At 36.4% G+C, this 24,907-nt stretch overlaps 3 protein-coding genes across 4 annotated transcripts; 1 reads left to right on the top strand and 2 right to left on the bottom strand.

Annotated features, from left to right (window-relative positions):
• Positions 1-2,644: 2,644 nt before the first annotated feature.
• tspan3a (tetraspanin 3a) lies at positions 2,645-9,768 on the bottom strand. Its single transcript, XM_058752336.1, has 7 exons — positions 9,585-9,768; positions 7,549-7,740; positions 7,199-7,273; positions 6,215-6,316; positions 5,972-6,124; positions 5,799-5,882; positions 2,645-3,683 (listed from the first exon to the last, which is right to left on the bottom strand). The coding sequence occupies exons 1-7, from the start codon at positions 9,648-9,650 to the stop codon at positions 3,591-3,593; spliced, it is 765 nt and encodes a 254-aa protein (XP_058608319.1). The 5' UTR covers positions 9,651-9,768; the 3' UTR covers positions 2,645-3,590.
• A 1,478-nt stretch (positions 9,769-11,246) lies between these two features.
• ch25hl1.2 (cholesterol 25-hydroxylase like 1, tandem duplicate 2) lies at positions 11,247-13,217 on the bottom strand. Of its 2 annotated transcripts, XM_058752056.1 has the most exons (2): positions 11,984-13,217; positions 11,247-11,860 (listed from the first exon to the last, which is right to left on the bottom strand). In XM_058752056.1, the coding sequence occupies exons 1-2, from the start codon at positions 12,171-12,173 to the stop codon at positions 11,343-11,345; spliced, it is 708 nt and encodes a 235-aa protein (XP_058608039.1). In that variant the 5' UTR covers positions 12,174-13,217; the 3' UTR covers positions 11,247-11,342. The 2 variants fall into 2 exon arrangements, with proteins under 2 accessions (XP_058608039.1, XP_058608038.1); XM_058752055.1 differs by having other exon boundaries at positions 11,247-13,217.
• A 196-nt stretch (positions 13,218-13,413) lies between these two features.
• On the top strand, positions 13,414-24,870 carry si:dkey-24l11.2 (uncharacterized protein LOC100034462 homolog). Its single transcript, XM_058752053.1, has 12 exons — positions 13,414-13,589; positions 16,807-17,514; positions 20,274-20,333; positions 20,443-20,495; positions 20,580-20,724; positions 20,865-21,229; positions 22,140-22,368; positions 22,561-22,678; positions 23,123-23,234; positions 23,384-23,495; positions 23,884-23,996; positions 24,312-24,870. The coding sequence occupies exons 1-12, from the start codon at positions 13,560-13,562 to the stop codon at positions 24,382-24,384; spliced, it is 2,118 nt and encodes a 705-aa protein (XP_058608036.1). The 5' UTR covers positions 13,414-13,559; the 3' UTR covers positions 24,385-24,870.
• The last annotated feature ends 37 nt before the right edge of the window (positions 24,871-24,907 follow it).

The following is a 24,907-nucleotide window of genomic DNA, read 5'->3' as shown; positions in this document are numbered from 1 at the left end:
CTCACAATAGGAAACTCCGTGTAAGGCTTTGCAGTGCTTTGTTCAATTTGCACTATCAAAATGAACTAGATAAATGCTGCGTCCGAATATGATTGTTGAACAAACATACAAATGACTAATTATTCTCCATTTCCGTGTTCTGCGCTCGCGGTTGGACAGTACCATTACCGCCGGGCAGGGTGCGGGAGGGGACGGCGCACAGCTTTCAGACACAATATTCTTCATTTCTTTATATTTCTGAGTTTGAGGCAGCTTCTATCGCGTTATTTTAACAACAGCTGTCAAGTAAAGAGCGTATTATTGTAACATGAGGTGAATGAATGCGGAGGTGGATTTCCTTCACTCTCGCATAAACGCGCTTTCATCTCTATGATCTTGCTCTAGCATTATCTTATCTCCTGTATTTAATGTTGTAAGATATCGACCAAGCAAGACATCCCGATGAAAATTGTAAATAAATTAAGGATTCTTTATTAGTTATTATTTTAAGTATTTTTTAATTATTTAGTCAATTATATGAAGATGCAAAAGCATCTAAGTGCTATCTGAATTTTCTTCTAAAATGAGCATTTTCTCAGGCTCCTATGTTTATGTTCAGTTATTTCACTTTAATGAAAATGAAAAGAAGCTGTACCTGAGAAAAATGCTCTCATTTTAGAAGAAAATTTCAGATAGCACTTAGAGGCTTTTGCATCTGAACCCTTCATATATAATTGACTAAATAAAAATAATAAAAAAAAAAAAATTAAAAAAAAAAAATTAAAATAATAACTAATAGGCTACTAACTAATAAATAATGAATCCTTAATTTATTTACAATTTTCATCGGAGATGCCTTGCTTGGTCGATATCTTACAACATTAAATACAGGAGATAAGATAATTCTAGAGCAAGAACATAGAGATGAAAGCGCGTTTTATGCGAGAGTGAAGGAAATCCACCTGCGTGCATTCATATACTCACACTCATGTTACAATAATACGCTCTTTACTTTACAGCTGTTGTTAAAATAACGCGATAGAAGCTGCCTCAAACTCAGAAATATAAAGAAATGAAGAATATTGTGTCTGAAAGCTGTGCGCTGCCCTCCCGCACCCTGCCCGGCGGTAATGGTACTGTCCAACCGCGAGCGCAGAACACGGAAATGGAGAATAATTAGTCATTTGTATGTTTGTTCAACAATCATATTCGGACGCAGCATTTATCTAGTTCATTTTGATAGTGCAAATTGAACAAAGCACTGCAAAGCCTTACACGGAGTTTCCTATTGTGAGAGAAAGTCAGAGTTGTGAGATATAAACCGCAATTGCGAGAAAAAGTCAGAATTGCGAGATAAAAAGTCGCAATTGCGTGTTTATATCTCAGAATTGCGTAGTTTATATCTCAGAATTGCGAAGTTTATATCTCAGAATTGCGTAGTTTATATCTCAGAATTGCGAAGTTTATATCTCAGAATTCTGAGAAAAAGTCGCAATTGCGTGTTTATATCTCAGAATTGCGACTTTATATCTCAGAATTCTGAGAAAAAAAGTCAGAATTGCGAGTTTATATCTCAGAATTGCGACTTTATATCTCAGAATTCTGAGAAAAAAAGTCAGAATTCTGAGATAAAAAGTCGCAATAACCTTTTTTATTTTTTTATTCAGTGGCGGAAACGGGCTTCCATAATAACCTGCCATTAGAGCTTGCGGGTGTTGTGCTGTTATTAATGGATCCAAGAACACAGCGGTCTAACTTCCCCCTCTAGATAATGTGTGATGGTATGTTACTTAGCATGACCAACACAGCAAGCAGATGGGACGCATCCCCCTCCCTGGGAAAGGACTGAACTTTGACCCTGTTCTATGCTATCAAGTGTTTAGGCCGCCTGACTAAAGAAAGACCCCAGACAAGGCATCTTTGAGTGCCTAGTGCACTATGGAATTGCTCATTCAGTCATGAATGATATAGTTGTGCTCCAAGATGTTACATTACAGAGTTCCAGACAAAAAAAAAAAAAAAACTGGTTTCTTAAATGCAAAAACAGATGACTTTTGTTCAGATGCACTTCTTTCTTTAGTTTTTAACAACAGTTCCGTGTTTCCAGTAGGTGGCCATTTTAGTGTATAAAGTCTAAGGTGATTTTTTTCAAAAGGTTTTTTTTTAAAGAAATTATTACTTTTATTTTGCACGGATGCATTTAACTAATTGAAAGTGCCAGTAAAGACTTTTTTTTTTTTTTTTTAAATAAATGCTGTTTTATTAACTTTTTGTTCATCTTTCTATTCAAAAAATTCAATCTTGGTTTCCACAAAACAGTTTTCAACATTGATAAATAATGTCTTGGACTGGACTAATGACTGCTAAATGGTTTATCTTTATCAACACAGTAATAAATTATAAATAAAACATTAAAATAGGAAAGTTACTTTAAATTGCATTTAAAAATATTAGTTTTTTTATTTTATTTTTTATACATATTACAGTTTTTTAAATACATGCAGCTTTATTTTAAAACCTTTTTCTTTATAAAAAAAAAAACAACAACAAAAAAAAACTTTATCTTACCAAATCATAAAATACCTGCATAATATAATTTTTAATTCTGCAGCTATGGCATACAAACCGAAAACTTATTTACATCAAAGAAATGAAACAACAGGTGTCAACTTATGAAACATTTATTTTAAGATCGAAATTACAAGCTTATTTCACCATTTTTTCTCCCTATGTACATTCCTTTAAAATAATACACTGATAATACACTGTTGACCCTGTTTGACATACCTACATGTTATCCAAACTAACTTTAAACTCTATATGTTACTAGACTAGTAATGGTCACACTGTAAGCAATGGAAAAAGGAGGAAAAGATGATAAGAGTTCAGTAAATGGTTTGTAGTGCGTCTATTCTAGAGTATCCCCCACACCTCTTTACACTTTACATGTGAACCCCATTTTGAACATGTAGCTGTACGATTGGACCCACAATGCCAAGCAATCTTGTGTGGTCAATCTAGATCCGTCTCTCGCACTGCCACTGTCCCTGAGCAGCGGACTGGTGATGGGTGACATCTGAGACAGCGGCACTACGAGACGATCCTCTCCAATCAAAGCATTTCCAAATCCCAACCATTTCCCATCTTGGTATTTGTAATATATAACTAAACCGTACACATAGTGCAAACTAACAAATGAGGAAAGCATACATTCCACATATTATTCCATACAATATCTGCATCTTCCACTCCATATAATAGAGACAAGGAAGAGAAAATGTTAACTTTTATTGTGTTAAAGTCTTCTCAACGGGATTAAAAACTGGCTATCTGCCATTTTGCAGTCTGGCCCGACGCCTTTGAGAGAAAAAACAAAGGTTTAAATTAAAACGCAGTCATTTTCAGTGATGTGTACTGTATAAATAAATAGTATGCGCTTTGTTTCACCCATCACCAGTGCAATGTGTGAGCAAACCCTGTGTAAGGTGTGTAGAAAGAGAGATAAATTAGGGCATATCCAGTGTGCCACCTCACACCGACAGAACCCTGAGCCCAGTGTGTGTGTGTGTTTGTGTGTGCATGAAAAGAGAGAGTCTGTCTGCTAGGTTTTTTCATGCATACGTCCCTCCGGTGATGAGAAGCTCGTAGGCCGGGTCTCGGCTTCTGCGACACAGCACCACACAAGCGCACAGCATTCCCAGCATCTGGAGGAAAAATAAAAGCTTGGCTTCATTTAAAACTCACAGATGTGAGATGAGACATGTCTATACTGGTACATGGCAAGAGAAAACATACTACAATTCTGGTTGATAATGATAAATTGCTGATATTACAATTCTACATTATTTCTGTTTAAATAAAGTAGAAAAAAAAAAACACTTAAAAGTAAAAGTGATTTTAGGCGTCGCAGCATTACAATAAATAGTATGAAGAATTGAGATTTGCTAAAGATTATATTGAATAGTGTAGTTAAATTATTAGAGTCAGATGGTTGGAAGAGTTACATAAACACTACCTTTCAAATTTTCTTAAAAATGCTTTTAATTAGCAAGTTTTTTTTTAAACTTTCTATTAAATCAAAGAATCCTTAAAAAACTATAATGGTTTCCACAAAAATATTAAGCATCACAACTGTTTTCAACATTGATAATAATAAGGAATGTTGTTTGAGCATGAAATCAGCAGATTGGAATGATTTCTGAAGGATCATGTGATACAGAAGACTGGAGTAATGTTTCCTTAAAATTCAGATTTGCTATCACAGGAATAAATTACATTTTAAAATAAATTTTAAAATTGATAATTATGTTTAACAATATCACTATTTTATTGTATATTTAATCAAATAAATTCAGCCTTGGTGAGCATAAGAGTAAAAAGTAAAAAAAAAAAAAAAAAAAAAAAAAAAAAGGAAAATATCTTGTAAAAAAGGAAAATATGCACGTTACCGGCATATACAATAGCCGTTATTTCAAAACAGTCTACAAAAGAGTGAGGTGAACTTCTTCACACTGACCCCGACAAATTTAATCAGTAAATTCAGACAATGAAAAAAGAAAAAGAAAAGGAATGACATCTGGTGTAATTTAAGCAAGTTTGCCAAGAACAACCTAACCTACTGCCCCGGTTCTTGCTTGTTAAATCAGGCAGACTGAGTCAGTTACCATGTGTAAGTCACGGGCATGTGCTGGGCTTGCCAAGACGTGGTCTTATTTGCCTTTACGCCCCAGAGGGTATTTGGAACAGTATGAATGTCAAAGTCTGTGATTCAGCAGCTACAGAGCAACAAAAGCACATACTGACGCTGCTCGAGTGCTGCAGTCCCAGAGCTCTGTCTGAAGGGGACAAAGGAGACACGCTGAAGCTGCTGTACAAGCTCTGCACTGTCTACTCTAAGCCAAGGGTTCCCAGACTTTCTTGTCAGCCGAACCCCAGCCAAAGTAAAATATTTACTTGAAGTACTCCCTGAGAAGTTAAGTTAATATTTAAATAATTTAACACATTCACATATTCATGGTTCTCTGATGTTGGTTAAAGCTTCCATGACATGCAAGTAAACAAATAAAATATTTCATCTTTTTTTTTTTTTTTTTTAATTAAACGTTTTAGAAACACAATCAAATTAAATACTCATAAATATTATTATTTTAACTGCAATTACAAAAATGAATACATACAATATATTACTGTTTTAAATTACTATTATAATGTAAAAAAAAAAAAGAATTTGATCATTTGAATAATTTTATTTATTTAACAGTACATTAACACTAATATTTAATGTCTTAAACTCTTCACCTTTAAACATTCAAACACTCAAGCTTTTATTCAAGTGGAATATTGATTAAATGCTGTAAACCTCTGTCCACAAAAATATTGTAAATTATGCAAATGTGTAAATGAATTAAATCTGGCACACATTATATTCCCAAATGCATGTTAAATAGTGCACAGCATGCCAAGATGAAGTCGGCTGAATTTACTGTAAACCGAGAAGCACTGAGACACTGAATACACTGGATCACGAGGTGCTCACGTGAACACAGTGCCACGCTTCGCTCTGAAACACAGTGCAGCAGAGTTATTTCACTAAATCGCAGCCTTTTTTCATAATAGCACTAAGCTATAATCACAATTATCACACAGCACCAGCAATAATTTTTTCATCTTTCCATCAACTCACAAACCCCAGTTTAGGAAACCTTGATTTATGCATTTTCATGACTAATAACACTGAAACTGCACTACATGAATAAAAAAAAAAAAAAGAAATTCAGGGGCACTCTGACACTAGAAATGAAAAAATCTAAACAGCATACCTGAATCGCAGCAAACGTCAGAGCAGCCCAGATGACGTACATCATAATCTCTTTCAGTTTCTTCACAACCAGGGCTTCACATCCCTAAGATGATTCAACAGATACATTAACATCACATGCAGGCTTCCTTTGCTTCATGGGCTACAAGCGCACATTTCTCAAACGTCTCTCACCTCAGGGTAGAGGTCCCCGGGACGGGAGAGGGAGCCAGTGCAGTTGTTCACGTTGGGTTTGCAGCAGCTCAGTGGCACACTGTTGTTCCTAGACTCCTTAAACCAGCGCGTGTTCTTCCAGTCTGAGTAGTTGGTGATGCCACAGCAATGGAGCTTCAAAGACATTATGGTGATTTTATTATTAGGGTTGGGATATAACAATATAACAATAAAATATCATTCTGTACATCTCATTAGTCTTACCTGTCTCTGCACATAGTCAATAGCGCGGCTGGGAGCATCCGTGTTGGTGCCGTTGTATTCATCATACACTTTCTGGATGGAATGATTGACCTCGTCTTCCACCTACAAACACATCCACCAGTGACACAAATTAGCATTCCATTAAGGGTCAATATTTGCCGCCGTAAATTGATATCAAAGGGAATTTGTTTTCCTTTATAAGGCCAATTTCTTTAAAACCTTATTAAATGTATGCATTATCTTTTAAGTCAGATTCTTATATTTAAACAAGAAATTCAATTGCAATAATAAAATACTACAAAATGCTTTAATAATACTGTTTTTCTAAATTAAATTTAAATGATACTTTAAAAATGAAACTAAAACTAACAGTAGGTGTTGGCAAGTGTTAATTCATTCAAACAGCCGATTCATTCAAAAAACAAGATTTTTGCACTTTATGAATGGGTCATTGAATTGTTCCCTTGACTGATTTCTTTAAAATGTGCATTTATTCATTTGTTGCTCTGAAATATGCAACGGTTCTGCTGTGGCTTTCTTTGGAACGATTTTCGTTCACGAAATATAGCAAAAACAGATGTCTAAAATGTTATTCACTTAATATTAACTTTGTGTGTGTTGAAATATAAAATCAATATCATATTTGCAATTGTGCTGATATTGTTTAACTACATAATAATAGAACTCATAAAAGGACACTTTTGGTTGATACTTTGAATTTTTCAGGGGCATTTTTATTCATTTTGTCCTCCATTCATTTCTGACCCTGACATCCATTCTTTACGTAGGAGGAGACACATTTTTATAGTCTATACAGCACTGTTATACAACAGCACAGTACAATACAAAGCAGGTATTACATTGTTCACCTTTGCACACAACTGAAAGGACTCACAAAGTGAAGAGAGCTTTCATATAAAAACAAAAGAGATGCAGGCACTCCTATTTCTATAAATATTGACTTCCGTTCAATGCAAGACTCACCTTTGCTCTGTAAATATAGCCAAGAACCACCACAACCACCTCAGTCACAAACACCAGCATAAGAATGACAACAAACTGCAAAAGACAGATGCAAGGAAATGTTGTTTTAGCAGGGCAAGATATATGAACAATGATAAACTATCCACTTCCATTTCAACTTGTTTATTATCAATGTTGAAAACAATCTTGTGGAAACCATCATACATTTTTTTTGCCATTTCACATCTTTTGTAACATTTTAAATGTCTTTACTGTCACTTTTGATTAATTTAATGCATCCTTGCTGAATAAAAGTATTAATTTAAGGAAAACACTATAAGGCAGTGTTGGAAACTTAACAGTTCACTAACCGTGGAAAGACCGCAGCGGCTCTCTCGAATAGTGGCACAGCATCCAATGAGTCCAATAATGAACAACAGCGCTCCGACTGCGATAATGACAACGGCTGGGATCAGGGTGTACACATCCTCAAAGAAATGGTCATAGTCATCATACGTGATGAACACGTAGGCTCCAACATAGCAGAGAATGCCAGCAGCGGCCTATAAGGAGATAACAGAGAGGGTTAGTTATATGAAAGCAGATATGATGTGATTTCATGTCAAGAGTTATGGTAGTCTCATTATAGTTAGATTTGATGCTAAATCGGTTACTGGATTGATTTAATGTAGTCATTTTAGGATAAAGGCAACGGAGGATAAGTATTTGGATCCAAACACAACTTCATGTCACTTTGACTTTCAAATGTAAGAATGACTGAGGATATGGAATGCTGACCAACGAGAAAACCATCAGCCAAAATTAAAGGTCAACACACAGAAATGTAGATAATAAAGGAAACAAGACAGGAATAAAAAGTGCTCTGGGTCCACCATTTTGGGAAAAAATGATTTTTAAAAAGGTTTTAGTCTTCCCCACTCACAACTGCACCATAAAAGCCCCTATATGAATCAGTTTAGCACAGCTCTCAGGCTCTGACGTGATGAACACAGATTTAATAAAGCAGCCTGATCCCTAAAAAAAGAACAGGATAGTGTCACACTTCCTTTATCTGTCAGGTGGAGACTTTAAACTTCATTCAGTCCCAGATTAAAGAGATTAATCAAACAAACGCAGACAAGAAAATCCAGCTGATAGGTGGAGTAGTGTTTCTACAGACCCAACAGCTCAGTTTAGGTCTTAAATGTGAAACTTTGCCACCAATGCCCCAGTTCAGTCGAACCCAATGTGCGAACCTCATTTTGTTTTTAACACTGGCTGTGGAAATGTTGCATATTTAAATGTTTGAAATTTAAAAAAAATAAATAAATAAAAAAATATATATATATTTTTTTTAAATAACAGTACATTGCTACTAAAATCCTACTCAAACTGACTTTTTTTCCTTTTGCAGATCCTCAAAGTGAACTTTTAATTATTTTATTTTATATTGTACAATTATATCATGCGATGTCTAAATTGATTCACCTGAATCCCTTAAGAATTGGCTATATTGACTTTTATAAATACTTATTTTTAACATTAAAGGGTTTTGATCTTTATAACACCTATAACATCAAATTTATTTTTAATTGATTTTAGCTAGGATTTTATGTAATCAAATTATAGTTACATAAGATCCACTAAATAAAATGAAAATACTTTATTATTCTTATTTGCCTGGATATTATACAGTCTTTACCCAACCTTTATTATGATTATTATTATATTATATTACTACAACTACTATTATAAACTTGATTGTACTGTATTAAAACAATATTACAGGGCTATTAAAAGGAAATCATTTGTAGAAAATCTAAAACGTGTACTAATGTTTCACATTTGATCCTACTGCAAAGTCACTGCGAACTGTTTTTTAAAAAGGCGTTATTTGTTGTTTTGTGTGATGATGGAATCGTTTAAGGAAACTGTTATTAGCCTTTATTAGCTTTATCCTTCAGGACTGCTTCCAAATGATTACTGAGTTTCCAAAAGGAATTGCCTGAGGAGGAATAGGTTTAACAATCCAACAGGAAAAAATGAGGGTGACTTGCCAATTCACGCGCGCATATTCAAGGCTAAAAGACATATAAATAACACTAATCTTATACTGTCAATGTCTATTAGGCATTACAGTGATCAATGTTGAATTATTAAGACTGCAGGAAATATGTAAACAAACACTGCAATACACAGCAACGAGCAGTTTTTTAAATAATGCAATATAAACACAATAGGCATATCAAATAAAGCAAAATATGCATGTATTTAGCAGGTTTTATAAACGTATTAACGTAGTGATTTAAAGGAGTGTGTGCAATAATGCAGCTGCTCGACACCTGACTGTGTCCATCTGACAACACTGACGCACTCCCAAATTCTGCCCCAAACACCTCTAACTTACCCAAAATATCAGGTTCAGGAACACCAGAACGGTTTTAGACGACGTAATTCCACACTGGCCCATCATTAAAAGATGGAAAAAGGCCGTTTAAGCTGCAAATATCACAAACTGGCTGCGGATTATAAGATGGCTGTCTGTTTCCTGGCTGCCATACCACTGCTGTGTTTGAGTCTGATCCGGGAGCAGCGCCACACAGCGGCCAGCAGACGAACTCTCATTGGCTCGGTCTCAAACAGCGAAAAGCCTATGATGTTTATGTAGGAAATAACGGAGACATGGAAATTTGATGACTTTATATTTGTAATAGATTTTATTAGTAGCGCTGGCTTTAACAAAGCATTAAGCATTACAAGTTTTGCACCGGCACGCACCACTCACATTTTCTTCTTAAAATACTAACTATTTGTATCTTTCGTAACTGCAAAGAACGACATCTTTTCTTGCTATTCAAAACATCGACTTATCAAATATAGAAAGTAAACGGTTGCATGCAAGATAGTTACGCAATGGGATTTAACTAAGTAATCTCTTTACTGACACCTGCTGTTACATCATTGAATTGCATAATCACAATCAATCAGATCAATGGTAAACCTATGCATACACCCAACACATGGCTGAAGCTCATTAAAGACTGCAGGCAGGTTTTCGAGGTTAACTATTCCATGAAATTAACAACAAATGTTTAAATATTAAAATTTAGTCTTGAAAAACAACACAGAGAATATTAACAACACAGAGATTCAATAAGGTTTGAAATGAGAGGTAACTGCATTGCGATCTATTTTGAGTTAACACGCATATGCAAATCTGCTTTCCTTAAAAAAACAAACAAAAAAAAAAACACTTCCTCTTGTGAAAATTTGCTTTTGAGTTTACCATGCTTGGTTGGTGTTTTACTATGCAGGAGGAACAAAAATAATTAGAAATATCTTAATTTACATATTTTCCTTTCAACACCTGTTTCATAGCTTAAGAAAAAAAATATATATGTAAAATATCTATCTATCTATCTATCTATCTATCTATCTATCTATATTTCAATTTACTATGTATGTTCATTAAGAAAGTGCTAGTAAATTTCACAAATAATTACAAAGAAACAGCAAGTACCACATTGAATTAAACACAACATTTTTAAGAAGAAATACTGAAAAGATATTTTCTTGTAAAACATGCTTCAATAAACTTTGAAAAATCAATTCTACAGTGAAAAATCATAAAAGGTCAGAATATAATCAAGCTTTAAAAATGATGGACAATAGACTAAGCTGATGTAAAAAAAAAAAAAAAATGTTTTCTTGTGCATTTTAAAACTGTATAAATGTATCATATGTAAAACTAGATTTTAAATGCTAATATAATAAAGCTAAGGTTGTTTTCTAAATGAATAAATAGACATAACGTTACCAGACGAGTTTTCTCTGTAAAAGGTTCTCAACTTGAAAATAGATACAAGATTTGAGTTCTTTCATAATGGTAAAAGGCTAGATTAAAAAAAAAAATAATAATAATAAAAAAAATAATAATAATAATTTTTAGCAGTTTACTAATTATACCTATGCTTATGATATGCAAATTATCTCAGTGCATTGTTTTATTTTATTTTATTTATTTTTGCACCAAAATCATGCTTTTAATATTGTTCCTATACAAATAAAGTCGAAGTGAAAACTTAAGTTATAAGTTCTGCATTGTTTAAGCTCTGCCTGAAGCAACCAAACATGCAAATGTAATATTTACACATATGCATGCTCATCACTGAGTTTTAGCAAAACTAAAATCAGCATGAGTGCCAAACAGTTTATCCCAGTGACTAAAATGGGGTGCAAAGTTAGTATTAGGTTTCTGGTGGTGCACATCATGCTTGCTCGGACCTCCATAAACACCAAATGGGATCAGACGAGACGTGGACCAAGGGAAATCATATCCGCAGTGGTCTTCCACCGATACATAGACGTGGACCACCATGAACATCCAGGTGGTGAGCAGATGACACCTCAGCAGAATGGGGTTGAGCGTGGTCCAGAAGCCCACTGTCACCAACTCCCATCCACTAAGGCACTGTGTGGCCAGAGCAAATGGGGCGGAGTAATTATGGTGGATAGCATGGAAAGTCACATACAACCAGCGGATCTTATGATGCAAAAAGTGCCAGATAAAATACTGTAAGTCAAAAAGAAGAAGGCTTCCAGTCACACCACCTGCAAGTTCAAGCAATGTAGGTGCTTGTTCAGGAAGGGGAACAGGAGGTCTCCAGATCCACTGCGCTACTGCTGCAGGAAACACCAGAAGTACGTGATTATAAAGAGTAACTCCACTGCAGTGAAAGAGCATTGCAGTTGTGGGCATCTTGCCGGGTTGGATCTTGTAGCGGTTAATAGCTGGCCACTTCTTACCCATGATGTCGCAGACTAGGTAGGGTAGGCAAAGAACAAAATATGACGCTACGGTCAGAATCACAGGAAAAAGAGGAGACCGAAGAGTTTCAGAATGGTTGAGTCGCACGTAGTCCCACATAGGCTGCAAAACTGAGTCTTTTGACTGGAAGCTCTCCCAAATTGTCTCAAACACCTGAACTAGTGTCATTTTCAGTAATTGATCCGCTATATTTCAACAAATACAACTTAAAATAGTTTAGCTTTCTAAATCATCCTCTGTCCTGGCTGTTTCATGTGGCTCAGGTAGCCTACCTGGTATCTAATGACTTTGTACTGAAATATTTATACCTTTATTCTGTTTCTAAATTATTTAGGTGTCTGAGGGGTGTATGTAGACATTACTTATACAATGTAATACATATATTTATTTACATTCTAGGAATAAAAGGTGTGTTTAAGACAGTTTGGATGTGAATTTATGGCTTGTCCGGACATGCTCTGTTGTCTTTCCACTCCGTAACGCAAGAGGGCGTCGAAGACGTCTAAGTCAAACGATGGAGAAAGAATCAGCAAATAGAAGGGTGATTAGCTTAGCTGGTATTGAATGGGCGTGGCTTTGGCCCATACGCTGTCTCTAATTGGTCAGGAATGATTGGTCCAAATATGCAATTCTTTACTGTGTATTTTGAAATGAATGAGTATTAAAATGTCTCACTGATATTATTCCGAAGTAAATTATTTAATTATGAGGCCAGGCAGGTGAAGCAATCATGCGGTCTCTACACTCAGAGGAGGCGATGATGCTATTACAGGAAAAAGTGCCGCTTTTTTCATCAGAGAGCTGCAGGCGCAACGAAAGAGAGAGAATAGTACAGTTCACAAAGAAAAGAAAGAAATGCGGACGGTCACGCATCAGACCCACACAGCAGCATTCGAGTGACAGCAGCCAGTCTGGTACAGAGGAGCATCCGGCCCCATTCAGCCACAAAACTGCTCCTGTAAAGCAAAAGAGAGCCAGGCGTTCCTGTCGCTACTTCCTGTATCGATTTTGTGCAGTGTAGGACCGCTTTTGGCATCCGCAGGACCAGCCTCATAGCCCGAGAGAGAAGCTCACCTTTTCCAGAACGACACCGAAGTGTAGCGCTAATGGTGTCACGTGGTGCATGTTACTTTCCTCCGCGCTGGTCAGGTTGGACCAATTACTGCGCATCATGATTACATCGTAAAGCTTTTTTAAAAAATCATTTAGTAAAGGTAGCTTGAACAGATTTTCATTTCTCCTTTTGGCATGTCAGGTACCAGTTAATAGATTAAAACGATTACACTTTTTGGTGTAGAAATGTCTCCAGTAATGCAAGAATCGTCTTGAGATTTGAACGCGGATGAATTAAGAATTAGACTTTGTGAGCCAGCAAAGCGCCTCCTGGAGGAAGTAAGCGTTTTGTCTCATAACATATCTCACGTATGCCTCCCAATCTTAGAATATCGCATGTTTATGCTAACATAAACGCAAACGCACTGAGACAGAGCTACTGCTATAAGTACTGAAGTACTGGACAATTTACAGTGACTACAGGGTGTGCTATCCGAACTAATGGAGTCAGAAAGTGCGGATGTGGTGCAGGTTAGTGGCGAACGTCTGTTTGGTGACATCCACCACAAATATCCACCAGCAATTTTGATCCATTTTAATTCAGAACAACATTGTCAGGTCCAGTCCACCTAAACGCCAACATAAGTAAACCAAACCAACACGGTAACGTGTTTTATACAGTCAAACTTTAGGTTTAACAGGACTTCCTGATCCCACAGTTCGTGCTAGAAATGTTCGATTCGTCAATAAATTGGGAGTCGAATCTTTTCAGTGAATCAGTTGGATATGGTTAATTTAAGATGCTTTTATTAATAAAGCATAATTTAAAAACCAAGTTAAAAAGAGTTAGTACGTATCAGAATGTACATGAGCAATGAGAGAAATTAACTTTGGCTTCTTGAAATTCTGAACCAGTTGCTTCGCAAAATGATTCACTGTTTCGAAATCATTTGAGCTCGAAACACAACAGGCTGGCGGCACCTGCTGTTCAAAACGGGGTAAATTCATAAAAGTGATATCTACTCAATTTAATCTACAAATTATCTATCTATCTATCTATCTATCTATCTATCTATCTATCTATCTATCTATCTATCTATCTATCTGTCTGTCTATCTATCTGTTTGTCTATCTATCTATATAATAATAATAATAATAATATATTATAATATATATAAGTGCTGGGCAATGATTAATCGCATCCAAAATAAAGGTTTTTGTTTATATAATATGTGTGTGCACTGTGTAAATTTATTATGTATAGAAAGACACTCACATACAGTAATATATTTTGAAAATATGTTCATGTGTTTACATGTATATATTTATATTCATATAATTTATATTATGTATAAATATATTTAATCTAAACATATTTTTCTTAAATATATACATGCATGTGTGTGTGTTTATATAAACATAATAAATATACACCGTACAGACATATATTATGTACACAAAAACCTTTATTTTGGATGAGAGTAATCGTTGCCCAGCAAAAAAAAAAAAAAAAAAAAAAATATATATATATATATATATATATATATACACAGGTGCATCTCAAAAAATTAGAATGTCATGGAAAAGTTCATTTATTTCAGTAATTCAACTCAAATTGTGAAACTTGTGTATTAAATAAATTCAATGCACACAGACTGAAGTAGTTTAAGTCTTTGGTTCTTTTAATTGTGATGATTTTGGCTCACATTTAACAAAAACCCACCAATTCACTATCTCAACAAATTAGAATATGGTGACATGCCAATCAGCTAATCAACTCAAAACACCTGCAAAGGTTTCCTGAGCCTTCAAAATGGTCTCTCAGTTTGGTTCACTAGGCTACACAATCATGGGGAAGACAGATCTGACAGTTGTCCAGAAGACAATCATTGACACCCTTCACAAGGAGGGTAAGCCACAAACATTCATTGCCAAAGAAGCTGGCTGTTCACAGAGTGCTGTATCCAAGCATGTTAACAGAAAGTTGAGTGGAAGGAAAAAGTGTGGAAGAAAAAGATGCACAACCAACCGAGAGAACCGCAGCCTTATGAGGATTGTCAAGCAAAATCGATTCAAGAATTTGGGTGAACTTCACAAGGAATGGACTGAGGCTGGGATCAAGGCATCAAGAGCCACCACACACAGACGTGTCAAGGAATTTGGCTACAGTTGTCGTATTCCTCTTGTTAAGCCACTCCTGAACCACAGACAACGTCAGAGCCATCTTACCTGGGCTAAGGAGAAGAAGAACTGGACTGTTTCCTGTGGTCCAAAGTCCTCTTTTCAGATGAGAGCAAGTTTTGTATTTCACTTGGAAACCAAGGTCCTAGAGTCTGGAGGAAGGGTGGAGAAGCTCATAGCTCAAGTTGCTTGAAGTCCAGTGTTAAATTTCCACAGTCTGTGATGATTTGGGGTGCAATGTCATCTGCTGGTGTTGGTCCATTGTGTTTTTTGAAAACCAAAGTCACTGCACCCGTTTACCAAGAAATTCTGGAGCACTTCATGCTTCCTTCTGCTGACCAGCTTTTTAAAGATGCTGATTTCATTTTCCAGCAGGATTTGGCACCTGCCCACACTGCCAAAAGCACCAAAAGTTGGTTAAATGACCATGGTGTTGGTGTGCTTGACTGGCCAGCAAACTCACCAGACCTGAACCCCATAGAGAATCTATGGAGTATTGTCAAGAGGAAAATGAGAAACAAGAGACCAAAAAATGCAGATGAGCTGAAGGCCACTGTCAAAGAAACCTGGGCTTCCATACCACCTCAGCAGTGCCACAAACTGATCACCTCCATGCCACGCCGAATTGAGGCAGTAATTAAAGCAAAAGGAGCCCCTACCAAGTATTGAGTACATATACAGTAAATGAACATACTTTCCAGAAGGCCAACAATTCACAAAAAATGTTTTTTTTATTGGTCTTATGAAGTATTCTAATTTGTTGAGATAGTGAATTGGTGGGTTTTTGTTAAATGTGAGCCAAAATCATCACAATTAAAAGAACCAAAGACTTAAACTACTTCAGTCTATGTGCATTGAATTTAATATAGCTTATTAAAATTGATACTTTAATTTGTTTAATTTTCGTTCTTTTATTAGTGTAGTGGTATAATTATATAATTACTTGTAATTACATTGCTTAAATCACTTGACTTGGCTAGTGTAATACAGGCTTCGAACCACTGATCAAAACAAAAGATTCATAAGTGTCGTGAAGCTTCATGAAGCTGTGTTTTGAAAGCACCTCGCATTTATGTACTTACATGTGGCTTTATTAGGATGTGTTATGGTCAAATTAGCAAAAGTTTTTGGTCCGCAAAATGGTCAGTTGTCTGTTGTCAAAAGAAGCACAGCTTGCACGGAAGTCACTTTCAAACCAGCAGTTTTCTGTTGGTCAACGCTGCAAATTTATATGAACAAATGAACCCGATGTGACGCACCTGATGCACCTTTAGAGAGTTTTAAAAGCTATCGAATCTGTATTGTGAAGGTTTACTGAAACAAACTGTCAAAAAGACAGACTTTTAGTCAGTAGTAGTACATGTTTGTGAGTGTGTTCAATGTTCACTTTTATGTAATAGCATGTTTACAGGGAAGAAGACAAAAAGAAGTTTAAAAAGAAGACATTTTTGGGTGAACTATCACTTTAAAAAAATGCTGCATCAAACACTGAAACTGCATGTTGCTCATGAGAATGTTGTCATATAACAGTGGTATACTATATCATGCTGTTTTATTTATTTCACAGTCATTGGATCCTGGGGATGAACCAGCCTCTTCATCTGTGTCAGTTGACACTGAAAATGACAATTTAAGCCAAAATACTGAGATTAGCAGTAAGGACACTTCACAGAAGTCCGGTCAGGTGCAGCAACTGTGTCGCTTCTACTCTCAGGGCAGGCGATGCTATTATGGGAAAAGGTGCCGCTTTCTTCATCAAATTGCTGCGAGTGCACAGAAAGATGAAGAGAACGGTACAACTCTCAAAGTGAAAGAAGGAAATTTGGATGGTCACCCATTAAACTCACTGCAGCAGATGAGTGAAAACAGACAGTCTGGTACAGAGGAGTTTCCGCCTTCATCCAGCCACAGAACTGCTCCTGTGAAGCAAGAGAGAGCCAGACGACCCTGCCGCTACTTCCTGTCTGGGTTTTGTGCAATGGAGGACAGGTGTCGCTTCTTGCATCCACAGCAATTTCCGCCCATGGAGGACCAGCCTCACGGCCCAAAAGAGAGGAGCAGCTTCAGGCCTTCTGCTCCGGCCAGACGACCAGCTAAAAGTCAAGAGCAGGTCAAACTGGCTGATCTCACTGATGAGGTTTGCAAGCAGCTGAGAGCCACCGAGATCGCTCAGCTCACGAAAAGATTTCCGAAAGACAAACTCATCGTGCAGGAGCGAGAAGATGGACAGCTGACCTACTACAGAGTCACGGTTCAAGCCACGGATCCTGACTGGGTAAACACTTACTGTATGGACCAGGGGTGTCCAAAGCTGTTCCTGGAGTTCCACTTTCTTGCAGAATTTCTCCCAAACCTTAATTAAACACACTTGAACCAGCAAATCAAGGTCTTCAGACTTAATAGAAACATCCAGGCAAATGTGTTGGAGATGGTTGGAGCTAAACTCTATGAGACACTTGGCCCTCCAGGATTGGACACCCCTGGTATAGACCACAGAGTGTATTAAAGTACAACAAAGCAAACCAACCATATGCTAAATGGTAAAGTTCTTGCTAGTATTAATAGGAATTAGGGAGCACTGACATGCTTGCCAATCCTTAATGCCAGTAGCATACAGCTGATTGAACAAAACTGAATGAAACATTAAGTTTGCATAACTCGTTAATATGTATTGAATATTACGCAAGTCTGAATGGACTTCAAAGAAGATCAAAGTAGATATTTTATGTTCTGTAATCATTTTTAAAGATTTTAAGTTATAAATGCTGAAGATTTTAGTGATGACTGCAAAAAAAATCTAATTTGCCATCACAGTAGGAAATAAATTTGAATAATAATAGTAATAATACAAATGCATTTAATTTAATGGCGCCTTTCTAAACACCCAAAGTCACATTATAGCAAGAAAAATGGTAAAAAATATAAAAATGAGTAACATTAGACAAACAGATCCTGCCAGCACTACAACATTCAACAGCACAACTGCATACATACATCATAAATACAGTAGAGGCTTAATGAGAGCAAGTCATAAAAAAGCTTGAGTAAAGAGATGAATCTTAAGACAAGATTTAAAAGTATGCAGGCTGTCACTGTTGCGTATATCGGGGGAGAGAGTTCCATAGGCGAGGGGCCACATAACTAAAAGTTCTTGCTCCCATGGTGCTTAAGCGTATATGCGAGAATAGTGAGAAATGATGAGTCATGGACAACAATTTCGGCTCCCTTGGTAAATATGATCAAAGAAGGCTGTGAAAATTAATCTGCATTGTTAATCCTTTTGATATTTTATTTTAAAAATTCACAAAAATCTAACCTTTCATTGGATAATAAGAATTTAAAATGGGGGGAAATATTATTATGAAATAAATGTTTTTCTCTAATACACATTGGCCACAATTAATGGCACCCTTTTATGCAATAGTTTTTGAAACCTCCATTTACCAGTTTAACAGCTCTAAAGTTTCTCCTATAATGCCTGATGAGGTTAGAGAACACCTGACAAGAGATCAGAGACCATTCCTTCATCCAGAATCACTCCAGACCCTTTAGATTCCCAGCTCCATGTTGGTGCTTCTTCTCTTCAGTTCACCACTCATTTTCTATAGGGTTCAGGTCAGAGGACTGGAATGGCCAGCAGAAGCTTGGTTTTGTGCTCGGTGACCCATTTTTGTGTTGTTTTTGAGGTTTGTGTTTGGATTATTGTACGGTTGGAAGATCCAAACATGGCCCATTATAAGATTTCTAACAGAGACAGTCACTTATTGATTTTTTATCTGTTGGTATTTAATAGAATCCATTATGCCATGTGTCTAAACAAGATGTCCAGGACCTCCAGCAGAAATATAGGCCCACAACATCAAAAATACAGGAGTATATTTCATTGTACACATGGGGTACTTTATATCCCTGTGTTCACCAAACCCATCTTGAGTGAGACTAAAAATCTCATTTTTTTGTTTCATCTGGCCATAGAACCCAGTCCCATTTGAAGTTCCAGTCTTGTCTGATAACTGAATATGCTGGAGTTTGTTTTTGGATGAGCTAGGAGAATTTTTCTTGAAACCCTCCCAAACAACATGTGGTGATGTAGGTGCTGTTTGACAATTTTTTAAAAAGATTTTCTGACCCAGAGACTCAACTATTTTCTGCAATTCTCCAGCTATGGTCCTTGGAGAGTCTTTAGCCACTCAAACTCTCCTTCTCACCGTGCATTAGGACGATATAGACACACGTCCTCTTCCAGGCAGTTTCTTAACATTTTATGTTGATTGGAACTTCTTAATTATTGCCCTGATGGTGGAAATGGGAATTTTCACTGCTCTAGCTCTTTTCTTAAAGCCACTTCACTAATTTGTGAAGCCTAATTATCTTTTGCTGCACATCAGAAATATATTCTTTGGTTTTTCTCATTGTGATGGATGATTAAGGGAATTTGGGCTTTTTTTCCCCTCCTATTTATATTTCTGTGAAACAGGAAGCCATGGCTGGATAATTTCATGTTCATAATCACCCTGGAGTGCTCAAAATTGTGGGATATATTGGGAATATACTTCAGAGATATTTTACTCATAAGAATTTCTAGGGGTGCCAATAATTGTGTCCAACGTGTATTTGAGAAAAACATTTATTTCATAATGATATTTCCCCCCATTTTAAATTCTTATTATCCAATGAAAGGTTAAATTTTTGTGAATTTTTTTAAATAAAAGATCAAAAGGATTAACAATGCACATTAATTGGATACAGTTATGTTACAATTATACTAAATTTACTAATAAAGCTATACTGATGATTTCAATTATTAGGTTTCTTTTACTTTGACTTTTGTACCACTTTACGTATGTGAAACAAAAGAGTTTCTTGTCCATTTTCATAATCAGCAGTTGCAAGCATGTTACTAACATATATAAATATATAGATCACAATAGATGTACATATACAGATATAATTTAATGCAAAGCATATCTAATGAAAAGTTTTGACATGAACTACAGTAGTTTCGTAGACATCAATGTTTTTTCTGTTTTGCAGCCATTTGATCTTAATGAAGTGGACATCATGGTCAGCTTTCCTGAGCGTTACCCTCAAGAGGTGTGTATGTTTGAAATCTTTTCAATTTGATGTTAAAACATATGCTATGTTTTTGATGAAAGCTAATGAAAGTGGTCTCAACTCACTAATGAAAGCTAACGTATCATAGGTTTTCACTGTGGATATCCCTGAAGACCAGGACTTGCCATCAGTCATGGGGAGGTGAGAAGAACTGTTGCTGATTATACACATGCAAATGTGAACTGAAATCAGTAAGTGTATTTATTTTATGCTGTGTGAACGCAGTCATGTGCAGAAGGCCTCAGAAGAATGGCTGAAGGCTAAACATGCCACTAATCAGCTGATGGGAAGAGTCGAGCTGCTCTTTAGGCCGTACTTGCGCTGGCTGGACCGTAGTATGGAGAAACTCTTCACTGAGGGAGCCAGGCAGGTGAGACTCGCACTTACCTGAGAATATAAATCAGACAATCAGATTAGAGCTTGTCAAATAAGATTTGTGTAAAGTATGCATCAGATGGTCAGTGAATGGACTAGATGTAGTATCAGTTACTCTCGAATCTCTCTTCTCAGTTGAAGAAAGATGTTGACCTAGAGAGGGCTGGAATACAGTTTGTCCCCTATGAGCAAATCAAGGTCACCGTTTTTAAGAACACATCCAGGAAATCGGACACTCCTGAGCGTATAGTGTCGCTCACTATGGCTTCAGGGGAGGAGGGGGAGGAAGAAGAGCAAGACGAAGCTGGAGTAGAGAATGAGGAGGAAGAGGATGAGACTGCTTTCGGTAGTGATGGAGAAGAAGGCAGCCAGAAGGTGGAGAACATAAAAACAAGAGAGCGACGGAGAGGCACTGAAATCAAACTGCTGGGTCTGAAACTGGGAGAACAAATAGCTACTGTGGCAGCTAAACAGATCTCAGTGTCCCTTAAGTGCAACAGGTGAATTTACTAAACTAAAACTAAAACATTTCATTATGATTATTATTTTATCAGAGATGGTTAATTAGAATTCTGGTATTTTTTATACCTGGTATTTACATCCATCTTCAATGATCCTATCACAAGTAGTGAAGACAGATTACTGTTTTAAGGTGCGTTTACACCAATGACAATAGATAACTATGAGGTTTTAATAATTGTTTGATTCTATCAAAATAGGGAAGTCCACACCACACTATAATGGCACAAGGGAACAATACCATTAGAATCGCTTTCACGATTTTTTCCAGCTGTTGAACAGTAAAAACACTGACAATCAGAATCCACCCGGCTTTAAAGAGCTTGAGCAGTTAAAGCAGCAAACCACATTACTGCAGTGTGAGCTTATAATAAACAGAATGTTATTGCCTGTTGGCGTGTAGTCTAATATGGTTATCATCATAGTTATTTTTTTATAAGTATCTGTTATTGTTTAAAACAGGCATTTAACTTTTTTTTTTATTGCATCTTTAATCTGTAGAGACAACTTTCATAAATTGTCAGTTCTCCAGACTACATACACTGACCTACTGCTTAGAACATTTTCATGTCACCATAATATATTTCTAAATACACTGCATAAAATATGAAACTCACATTGAAAGTGTATCTAAATTATATTAGTTTCTTATTTTCTTTATAACATGACAATTGCATGAACATATGAGTAAATTTGGAATAATTTCACTTTTTTAAAATGTTTATTTTAACAAATAAATAAACATACACTACCAAACATACACTCACATGATTGAATTACCCAGTCAGTTATACTAGGCCCAAACATAGCCTCTTATTTCTTTAGAGGACTGATTTATCATAAAACGCCCTCAGGCAAGAGTGGAAAGTAACTATGTGCCCCTCCTTGTAGGTGTAAAGTTGATTCTGACCTGACCCTGACGGGGCGTCTCCCCTGTACTGCTCAGTGTGAGAAATGTCAAGCAGGGATCAGGGCTGCCTTCAGACCCAGTATGCTGCACCACTACAGTGATGTTTTGGGCTACCTGGACCTTAACGCAGTTGCACCTGTTGATCTGGTACTGAAGGACTCTGTGTTCAGTGTGGGTTGCCTTAACTGCAACAAGGAGGACACAATTCAGGTCTGATGAAGATTTACTGGAGATGACAATTGACATTATATGCTTCATATATATTATGATTTAACAATTTGACACTGTCAGATAAACACATCTCATCAGCAATATGTTTTTCTGGAGGATTTTAAGAATGGAAAAGCTTATGAAATTATTGTCAATTGTTCTCTCTCACTTTTCTTTTCTTTTTTTCTCTAGAATCTGACTTATGGGCAAAACTGGGAGCAAAACTGCCAACATTGTCATACCAAACTCAGCATTTTTGTGGAGGCGACACGTTTCCAGTTCATTCAGCCAGAGTCCAGAAATCAGACAGGTCTGAACCCTGTCCTATATCCTCACTGATTCTGTCCAGTTCTTGTTTCTTGTGCACTGATGTCCTAGAGTTAGTCTCACTGTGAGGGATTATTTACCACCAGCACCAGGTTTCCCACCGAAGCTTAGCAAGGTTAAGTCTGGTCAGGTGAGGACGGGAGACCCTCTGGTATAACAAAGGTCGCTGTTGTAATTACATGTTAGTACAGTCAGCAAAAGTCTGTGTGGGACCTGTTGCCCCATATAGGGAAAAAGCCACTGTTATTTAGCTTTAGATTGAAGTCCTGACTAAAGTCCTGAGGTATCTCATCTCTCCACAGTTATCTGGCATGTTCTGGTGCCTTGAGGTTAAGGAGATTCCATCACAACCCTCTCTGTAAAGTGAATTTAGTGTGAAAAGCAGCATATAAATGTAACAAATTATTGTTATTTACTGAATTTACAGGTGCATCTGCCCAGTACACTCAACGCTACAGAGACCCTGCGGTTCAGCAAGGGAAACCTCTACCCGATAAAGGAGCCTGCAGGCATTTCAAACAAAGTCACCGGTGGCTAAGGTAACTACCAGGAACATTATCTGGGTCTGTAATAGGTTTATTTTTTAGCAGAAAGCTTTGTGTACCACCATGTTCTCTTGTTTGACCTATAAAGTGCCCTTGGCTCATATTTAGGGCAGCCGTCTTGTATTAACTGTCTCTTCTGCTAGATTTCCATGTTGTGGTCGGGTGTACCCATGTGACGTGTGCCATGATGAAGATCAGGACCATCCGATGGAGCTGGCCAACAGAATGATCTGCGGTCATTGTGCCAAAGAGCAGGTCAGCAGGAGAAAAGCCGTCCGGTTGACTGGATGAGGATTATTTTCAATTTAAACCCCCTTAACCCAGATATTGCATTGAAATTAGAGGCAAATTAGACAGGTTTTCTGCTTGTTTAAACACTTTGAGTGCAGCAAAAAGGATTTGACCCATTTTCAAGAAATAATGTGCAGACTGTCTGTTGCAAATGATTTTGCACCAAAATATTAGAGTGGCCTTTGACATTAACAAAAAATATATAGAAATGATTGCATTTTGCATTTCCATGTAGTATTGTTTTTGCACAACTTTATCTGAACACGCTTTTTGTGTCAACTCACCAGTTGAGAACCACTGGTTTCTAATATACTTATAACTTCTGACTTATTGTTTTATTTTCTTCTTCTAGCCATACAACAATGGTAAACCATGCATTAGTTGTGGAGGTATGATGACAAGAGTGGCCTTCACAAGCCACTGGGAGGGCGGACAGGGCTGTAGAAACAAGGTTAAGATGAGCAGGTATGTACTGATTTCCCTATACTTTATAAACCCTGTGGCAGTGAAATACAGTCTAACATAACATTTACTTTATGTTATATATGTTGCAATGCCATATATTTCGTTTGATCAATACTTTATGTACAGTGTCACATTTAACCTTAAGCTAATAGATGTTGACAAGCCTAGAATATGGTAGGTTTTTATTTTTTTTATTTTGCACCCATGTGTTCTAAACAAATTGGGCCAAATGTGGCCTGTTCATGGGTTTTTTGTCTCTGAACTGTATATGAACTTATCATTTATTATTGTTAATTATCTTATTTTTCTATACAGGAATGATCGGCAAAAATACGCCAATTCATGTAAAACGGTGGCAAAGAAAAATAATAAAGAAAAAAGTAATTAAAGATACCAGAGGATCTTATTTTCAGCCAATCACATGATACATGGCCAGGTACTTAAACATGTTTAAGTCATCAAATCACATTTTTAAATTTTCTTTTCAAATGATTTCACAAAAAAAAAAAAAAAAAAAATTCTTGCCATGGAAAATGCATTTGAAATAAAATACATTTGACAGCATAACATTGAAATTGTTCACACTTTTTGTACATCTCCTCTCTTTTTGTTTGCTAGTAGAAAAAAAAACATATTACATGTGCATAAATTCAATACATCTTTGGTTTTAGATTGCTTACGAATACCTGAAATGATGCTAGTCAAAAGTCATTTAGACTTCAGAAGATTGCTAAAGGTTACAATCATTATGATGTGAGATTTTATTATTATTTTTACCTAGTCACTGGACATCTTCTCTCTCTTTTATTATTATAATTCTTTTTTTTTTTTTTTTAAATGCAACCAAGTCAAATTATGGATACTTGTATCCAAAATGTAGTAGTGCAATAACCAAAATATGGAATGCAAAA

Source organism: Onychostoma macrolepis, chromosome 18 (genome assembly GCF_012432095.1).
Source record: "Onychostoma macrolepis isolate SWU-2019 chromosome 18, ASM1243209v1, whole genome shotgun sequence".
Classification (NCBI taxonomy): Eukaryota; Metazoa; Chordata; class Actinopteri; order Cypriniformes; family Cyprinidae; genus Onychostoma; species Onychostoma macrolepis.
This window is presented reverse-complemented; position numbering and strand designations above follow the sequence as displayed.

Bases quoted from the DNA above. Each gene is read 5' to 3' on its own strand.
- si:dkey-24l11.2 (XM_058752053.1), top strand. From the start codon at position 13,560: ATGGAGTCAGAAAGTGCGGATGTGGTGCAG. The intron at 22,369-22,560 runs GTCTGATGAAGA...TTTTTTCTCTAG, and splicing joins ACAAGGAGGACACAATTCAG to AATCTGACTTATGGGCAAAA. The intron at 23,997-24,311 runs GTATGTACTGAT...TTTTCTATACAG, and splicing joins AACAAGGTTAAGATGAGCAG to GAATGATCGGCAAAAATACG.
- tspan3a (XM_058752336.1), bottom strand. From the start codon at position 9,650: ATGATGGGCCAGTGTGGAATTACGTCGTCTAAAACCGTTCTGGTGTTC. The intron at 6,125-6,214 runs GTAAGACTAATG...ATGTCTTTGAAG, and splicing joins TTGACTATGTGCAGAGACAG to CTCCATTGCTGTGGCATCAC. The intron at 3,684-5,798 runs GTATGCTGTTTA...TTTTTCCTCCAG, and splicing joins TGACGTTTGCTGCGATTCAG to ATGCTGGGAATGCTGTGCGC.
- ch25hl1.2 (XM_058752055.1), bottom strand. From the start codon at position 12,173: ATGACACTAGTTCAGGTGTTTGAGACAATTTGGGAGAGCTTCCAGTCA.